Genomic DNA, 7,285 nt, shown 5'->3' on the forward strand with positions numbered 1-7,285 from the left:
GCGTTAATATTTAATGATGAAATGGTGAATAAGGATGTGATCCTTGAAAAGGGTACAGCTGGATATAAATCAAATATCCTCTCCTGTATCATACTGCCCCTTAATTAAGTCTATGAGCAATCAGCTGCTTTTTTAGGCATTATTTTGGCCTTAAACTTGGAAGGTGTTTGTAATTAACTTTACTTTTGTTTCTTCTTTCAGATGTACATCCAGACCACAACTCTTACGGTCTCCTTAAGCTTAAGTGCTTCAGTCTCTCTGGGCATGCTCTACATGCCTAAGGTTTACATTATCATCTTCCATCCAGAGCAGAATGTGCAAAAACGCAAGCGCAGCTTCAAGGCTGTTGTTACAGCAGCCACAATGTCAAGCAAGCTGACACAAAAAGGAAGTGACAGACCAAATGGAGAGGTCAAAACTGAACTCTGTGAAAGCCTTGAAACTAACAGTAAGTAGAGTGCTCGTCAAATACTGAATTACATGAAGCCAAACGGTCAGAATAAGTAACACTTAAAACATATTTTAACCTTTTTTTTTACCGGCTGGGGGAAAGTTATAATGTTCTGGGTTAAACTTTCATAAATACACTTACATTGAGTACATTGCATTTAAAATGACAGTTTATGATGTGACTATTGCTTTTGCAAAAAAAAAAAAAAAAAAAAAGGGACAGCAGTATTATCAGCACAGCATGAATTAAATAATGATTTGCTCTGATTTTATGTGAATGGTTACAATAATAATTATATAGAAATAAGGAAGAACAGACATCACTGGGAGAAGTTACAATTAGACAAGGATATGTCTAGTGGGGAAATGCCATGTCATTATTAAAGTAACCATTTCTAAGTGAGATCACATTATATGCCGTACAAGTAACCAAGCTGTTGGTTGTGAAAGGTTACATTTATGCTGTGAAAACGCTGTAAAAAAAAAAAAACTGGTAAAAGAAAATATTAGCAACCATTGTAAAAGTATGGTAAAGAACAAAGAAGTATTACAAAGCATATTAGAAAACATGGCAAACTATTTTAAAGCACTTTAAATCCACTTTAAAGCACTGCAAATAATGAGAGTATGGCACAAATAATAGTCAACATCTGCAGAGCTATACAACCTGCTGTTATTATGATCAGTTAAAAGGACACACGCATAATGGCGTGCAAAAAAATATTGCACAGACCAGTACCAAATAACAGAAGCATATTTTAATGCTTCTGTTACTGTTACTGGTCTGTGCAACTAACCGATAGACCTCTGGCATGTGTAATTAAAAAAAAAAAAAAAAAAAAAACTGTCAGATTGCTTTGGCATGGACTGAGAAAGCATGATAAGAACTGTTTTGGAATGCTGTTTTGTAAACTGACAAATACTGTATCACAGTGCATTGTTTTGCAATACTTTTCACTGATTTTCTTTGTGTAGAATGTGCAGTGCAGCACTTTTGAGTTTTAGACACACTGCTGTACCTGATATTGTTCATTTATAATGCCACAGTGATAATAAAGCAACTACAATGTTGTATAACGACTCCCTCTGAAAAATGATATTTTACGATATCTGATGGACCCCTGGAACCAATTAAATTGGATAATGTGTATATCTATATCTATATCTATATACACCACCCACTTAATATATCGCGTGTGTCGGAGTCCAATACAAATCCGCTATATATCGAGGGCTGCGATATAGCGAGAGACCCATAGAAAAACAAATAGGCTAACAAATACTGTACAACCACTCTCTTGTTTATCGGGGGCATCAGGGTCTAATCCTCTAGTCTATGCAACCTGCTTTTTCTCATTTTTCATATTAAAAGCAGCACACCGTTTTAATTCGTACTGCGGAGGGTAATTGCTTCTCATCAACTTCAGTCTCCAATTAATTTCATGAATCTTCCTCTCCTTTCTCAAATGCCCAAACTGCTGCATTGAAAGAATCCATTCCCAACATAGGAGGCTTGTTGCTAGGGAGGTGACGTCACTGCCCTGTGACTTTTGCTAGTGCATTGCTTAAAAAAACTCTTCAGCAAGCAGATATTTAATTTGCTTTGTGTTATTGTACAATGCGTATGTATATGATAACAGTACGATATTAATGCTTTGTTTTTAATTGTTCTGTATATTTTAGTTTGTGTTGTGCAGTACAAAATAAAACAAACACTAATTCACTAAGTGAAATTACCTCTGTATGTTACAGCTAAGGCATGCACAGTTAGACTGTATAAATCGGGAGCCAACTCGAGGAAAGCGATATATCCAAATCCGCAGTATAGTGAGGGGCGATATAACGAGGGGTGGGTGTATATATATATATAGGTGCTTTGATTATATTTTTGTTTGTAATACTGTATGTGCATAGCTTTTAAATAATAAATATATATTGAATATTTTAGGTATAAAAACACTACAGTATCTGAAATGTCAAAAAACTATGCCTTATTCCCCCCAACAGCATCATCTACCAAGACAACATATGTCAGCTACAGCAACCATTCCGACTGAGTAGCTTACAAAATGGATCTTCTGAAGAGCACAAGTCTAAACAAACAGTTTCTCATGTATGGAGACTTCAAGCAGCACCAAGGCATGAGATGTTGTAAGAATGTCCACTTAAAACAAACAATCCGCTTGGTGCCAATGCGGAGTATGAAGTTTGTTTGTTAGAGAAATTGACCAGCCATAAAAGAACAAAGAGGTTGCAAGAAAGATAATAAAAAAAACAACATTTAGCTTTGGGCAAAAAAAAAAAAAAAAAAAGTTGCTATCAGAGTCAACCATATTTGTTGTGAATATACTTGTAAGTATTTTTTTGTGGTTGTGAAAATGTTCATTCTTGTCCCGCTGTCCGACCTGCATAATGAGATGAGTTTGTCTCTTGTAACGTCTAACTGAATTGAAGCCGTGGATTGAAGCATGACAATTTTTATACAAATTATTTATTTATAATAAAGGAATGTTTTGCAAATGTTGAGCGTTGTTTGGTGCCGTTTTAAATTAAGAACTGAAACATAAAACAGCCTATTGTGAAAGGGAAACGAACGCCACCCCTATCATGTTAAACAGGTACTGGAACCAGCAATGTCAAGTCACTTGAAGTTTGAGGTACTATAGACAGTTATTGCAGATATTTAGGAACACAAAAACATAGAGCACAGTCTTTTCCTCAGGATCAGGTAAACAGAATTATTAGCAGGAACCTGCTATAACATAAGACTATAGGGATTAGACAAAACCTGTCCTGCTATCCCCTTCCTATATTTCCTAGACACCTTTTATCAGCCTTCTCCTTGATTTAAACTAAACAGATACAAAACCTGAGGCTCCCCCAACCCCCCCACCTCCCTACCCACCTCTCTGCCCCACCTAGTTCTTAAAATCCCTTACTTTAGGGTTTTTATTTATATAAAAATACTGACCTTTCCACGCTACAACAAATTAAATGCTAAGTATTCATTAGTATTATTATTATTGTTGCCATGATTGTCAATAGCAACATCCACTGATTCACGGACACCAGGTTGTGAACCAGCCACAACAAACAAACTGGACTGTAGAAGGTTTTTATGTGATTGAAGGGATGTTTAGCCTATCTGTCCATCAATCTCTATGGTACCTGAGTCTTATGCAAACCCACCTGATTGCTAAGGGGTCAATTTGCACATTCCCAATGTTGTGCAGCCATGTTTTATGGGGATAGAGGAGAGAAGTTGCAGGTGCGAGCCTAAAGAAACAAAGGTAAGCTCTGTTTTGTTAAACTTCCTCATCTACAAATATTCAATATTCAGATTTATTAACAGTTGTAGACTATTTTAATTATTACTTAACCACAAACCATATCCCAGTATTAAAAATGATTTCTGTGCATATTTTATCAAAACATATACCGTATGATTATTTGCATCACAAACACCTTGCACATTCCTGTAGAGATGTTCACTGCCTGAGAGAGCTATTAATACAGTTTGAGTGCCACAGAAGTACAGTCCCCATTACATCTTTGGTGTTATGTAAAATGTGTTAGCATACATGATCCTTTGCAAAACCCTTTTCGTATTTTAGGTCTCTGTCTTATCAACACTTCCAACACTGCTTTCATTCTTGGCTCAGTATTATCTGAAATCTTCAATTTAAAAATAAGTGTTGCCACGATGTCTTGATCTGCCTCATCTTAAAAATAAATACAGTCAACTTTGGTGAACTCCACACCCCACAGGGATGCTATTTAATGTTGACTCATCCAAGGTGTTGAGTTAACCACGGGTGCACATGAGCCACGGCATTAACATGCATAGAACTAACAGAACTCACATGTTTTCAGTATTACAATATTTAACAGTATAGCCACCCGTCCAGTTAATCGAGGTTGACTGTACATTAATTAAATGACCCCAATTCCTGTTTCACGCTCTACATCCTTGGGCCTCAGGTAAAAAAGATTGGGAACCCCTGTGCTAAATGACTAAATAATAATAATAATAATAATAATGCTTAATTAGCTGATTTACAGATTAACAAAACAATAGACAAGTACAGTATATAATGTGTTATTGTTTTTACTAGCATTTACATTTAAAAAATTTGTGGAAACCTGAAATATAAAAAAGACATAGTTTATTAAAAAAAAAATGGTTTGAGAATCTATCCCATAGCCCAATCTCCTGCTTCCTAAACTCCTACAAACTGTACTACAGTGCTAAAAAAGACTGCTTCAGCTGCTTTCTTCCTAATGAATTGAAAGCAGCTGAACAGAACATCTATCCAGTGTTCCTTGGCTATTTCAATTCAAATTCACTAGAATTCAGCTATGCATTACAATATTAATGAAAACTGTCCAAAATGTCTTTGGGTTAGGTAGTCCGGGGGGAGGGAGGGTTAGGTCGGCCAGGGTGTCCTCTGCTCACCGCGCACCAGCGACCCCTGTAGTCTGGCCGGGCGCCTGCAGGCTTGCCTGTAAGCTGCCCAGAGCTGCGTTGTCCTCACTGCACGGTGAGTTCACAGTGTGTAAAGAAGCGGGCGGCTGACGGCACATGCTTCGGAGGACAGCGTGTGTTCATCTTCGCCCCTCCCGAGTCAGCGCAGGGGTGGTAGCGGTGAGCTGAGCCTAAAAATAATTGGGCATTTCAAATTGGGGAGAAAATAATAAGAAACTGATTGGCAACGACTAAATTTTTTTTTTAAAAAGTCTTCGGGTTGCTGTAGAGCTCAAACTATAGCAGCTAGTGAAGGTGTTCTGTTATTACATTTTATTATGCAGCTAGTTGCTAGTCCTTTGTTTGTTTATTTTCAGTGACATTTCCATGTGCATCACTGAATAGTAAAATATAATAATTAAACATACCAGTATATAACTTAAACAGCGACACTACACAGGGCCTAAAATGTTTCTTGACACATTGAATACATTTATGATGACCTTACAGGATAATCTGTGCTTTGGTACATGATCCATGAGTGAGAAAAATTGGATATTTCATTGTGGTAATGTGCCCCGCCCCTGTGTGCATATTATGTGTTGTATGTGGCGTGCGTGTGTTAATGCTGGTGTATAGTCATTGGTACACAGGATATAAACGGGTCTGTGTTTCACGTCTATTTAAAAAGTGTAGATTTGTATTTAGGCACGAGGAGAGCACAAATCACTTCACGTGCTGGTTAAATGTAATATGTAAGCACGGGGTTGCACAGAATTAATTCACGTGCTGGGATTCAAGTGAATAATTAATTAGTAATTGAATCCCAGCACAACAGTATATATAGATGCACATTTCTTTCACTCGAGGTTGGGTGTTCGGTGAGTGGAGAACGGGATTGGAGACGGAGGTAATTGTGAATTGTAAAAGTGAAAGTATCTGCTCACCGTGTTTGTTTGTCTGTCTAGTCCGTTTTGTTTGTCTATTTATTTTGACCTCAAGTGCCGTGTCCTGTTTTGTGTTCCAACCTTTTATTTTCTGTTCTGTTTATTAAATGCTGAGCGAAAGCATTCGCTCAGCTTCACCAAACCACACCTCTCTGTTTATTTATTTCCTGGCTCTGGTCTGACGCCACCCACTCCGGCCATCTTTGTGACATTCATATTTATATTTTATTAAAAAAAAAAAAAAAACTTATCACAAAGAGGAATCATAGCACTTACATATTTTGGTTTATATCTCTTAAATCAGATTCGTAATTATTTTAACAAATTATTTTGCTTGAGATATGCCCTCTGAAAATAGGACAAATCTGGGAAGAACCTTGGTAACTTCTTACATGACACATTTATAGATTGGCTTATATTGTGTTGCCCGGTCATCAGCTTGAAGGTTGTATACTACAAACAGTAACACAAGTATGTTTGCATTTGTCCAGTATTTTCCATTTAAACAAAAAAAGGTCACTTAATGTGGTTGAGGGTAAATGTATTACTCTAACCACTCAGCTGTATCAGAGGAAGCATACAGCTTTACTGAAAATGGGCTTTATAAGTAAGCTTGTAGAAGAAGACTGAATGATGGGCCTTTTCTGAATCATGTTTTGCTTGTTTTAAGTTGTAAGAAAACAAGGCCTAATATCCCAGAGAGTAAACATGACCAGACACGACTAACAATTTCAAATCACAGTAATCAGGTTTTATTATTAACATACAGGTAAAAATATACAGGCAAATTCACTACTACTGGAGTTTATAAATTAACCCTGATACAAAGTAACAGATAATAGGTTAATACTTACTGGTAGCTATTAGCTCTGGGCAATTGACAGTTGTGACAGGACAGCATCTCCCTTCCAGACAGTTCAACCAGGAAGGAGACTCATACATAAGAAAGCTGGTTTAAACACGCTTTTGCACACTTTAATTATAAATAATAAAAACAAACAAACAAACAAAACACAGGAACAAACAAAGTGGCACGGTGGCCAAAACAAACATTTGAACAAAAAACTATAAACACTTTACGTGACCTCCGGTTTCAATAGAACACAGCTTCACACACTCCCCTAAACACCCACGATACATCAATACAAAACAGCACAGCACACACACCTTCACCAACTAACACAGACATAAATTCTAATCCTTCATTCTCAATTACCACCCGTGAACACCTATTTTGTACACCTGTGACTGGTGTATTCCCATGTGTTATTTTTGGCAGGGAAGATAATTGTCAACTTCCAAACCAAAACCACACTAATACTACTACAAAATACACAAATATAATAATAATAATAATAATAATAATAGTAATAATAATAATAATAATAATAATAATAATAATAATAATAATAATAATAATAAT

At 36.5% G+C, this 7,285-nt stretch overlaps 1 protein-coding gene across 3 annotated transcripts in view; it reads left to right on the plus strand.

Moving 5' to 3' along the window:
* The window catches only part of LOC117419481 (metabotropic glutamate receptor 8-like), a 148,484-nt gene extending 145,510 nt beyond the window's left edge, over window positions 1-2,974 (plus strand). For all 3 annotated transcript variants that reach the window (XM_034032252.3, XM_034926190.2, XM_034032253.3), the window contains 2 exons: window positions 202-448; window positions 2,458-2,974. In XM_034032252.3, coding sequence (XP_033888143.1) covers window positions 202-448; window positions 2,458-2,507 — 297 coding nt within the window. In that variant the 3' untranslated portion in view covers window positions 2,508-2,974. The remainder of the gene's footprint in view (window positions 1-201; window positions 449-2,457) is intronic.
* The last annotated feature ends 4,311 nt before the right edge of the window (window positions 2,975-7,285 follow it).

The sequence above is a fragment of the Acipenser ruthenus genome, chromosome 14 (assembly GCF_902713425.1).
Source record: "Acipenser ruthenus chromosome 14, fAciRut3.2 maternal haplotype, whole genome shotgun sequence".
NCBI lineage: Eukaryota > Metazoa > Chordata > Actinopteri > Acipenseriformes > Acipenseridae > Acipenser > Acipenser ruthenus.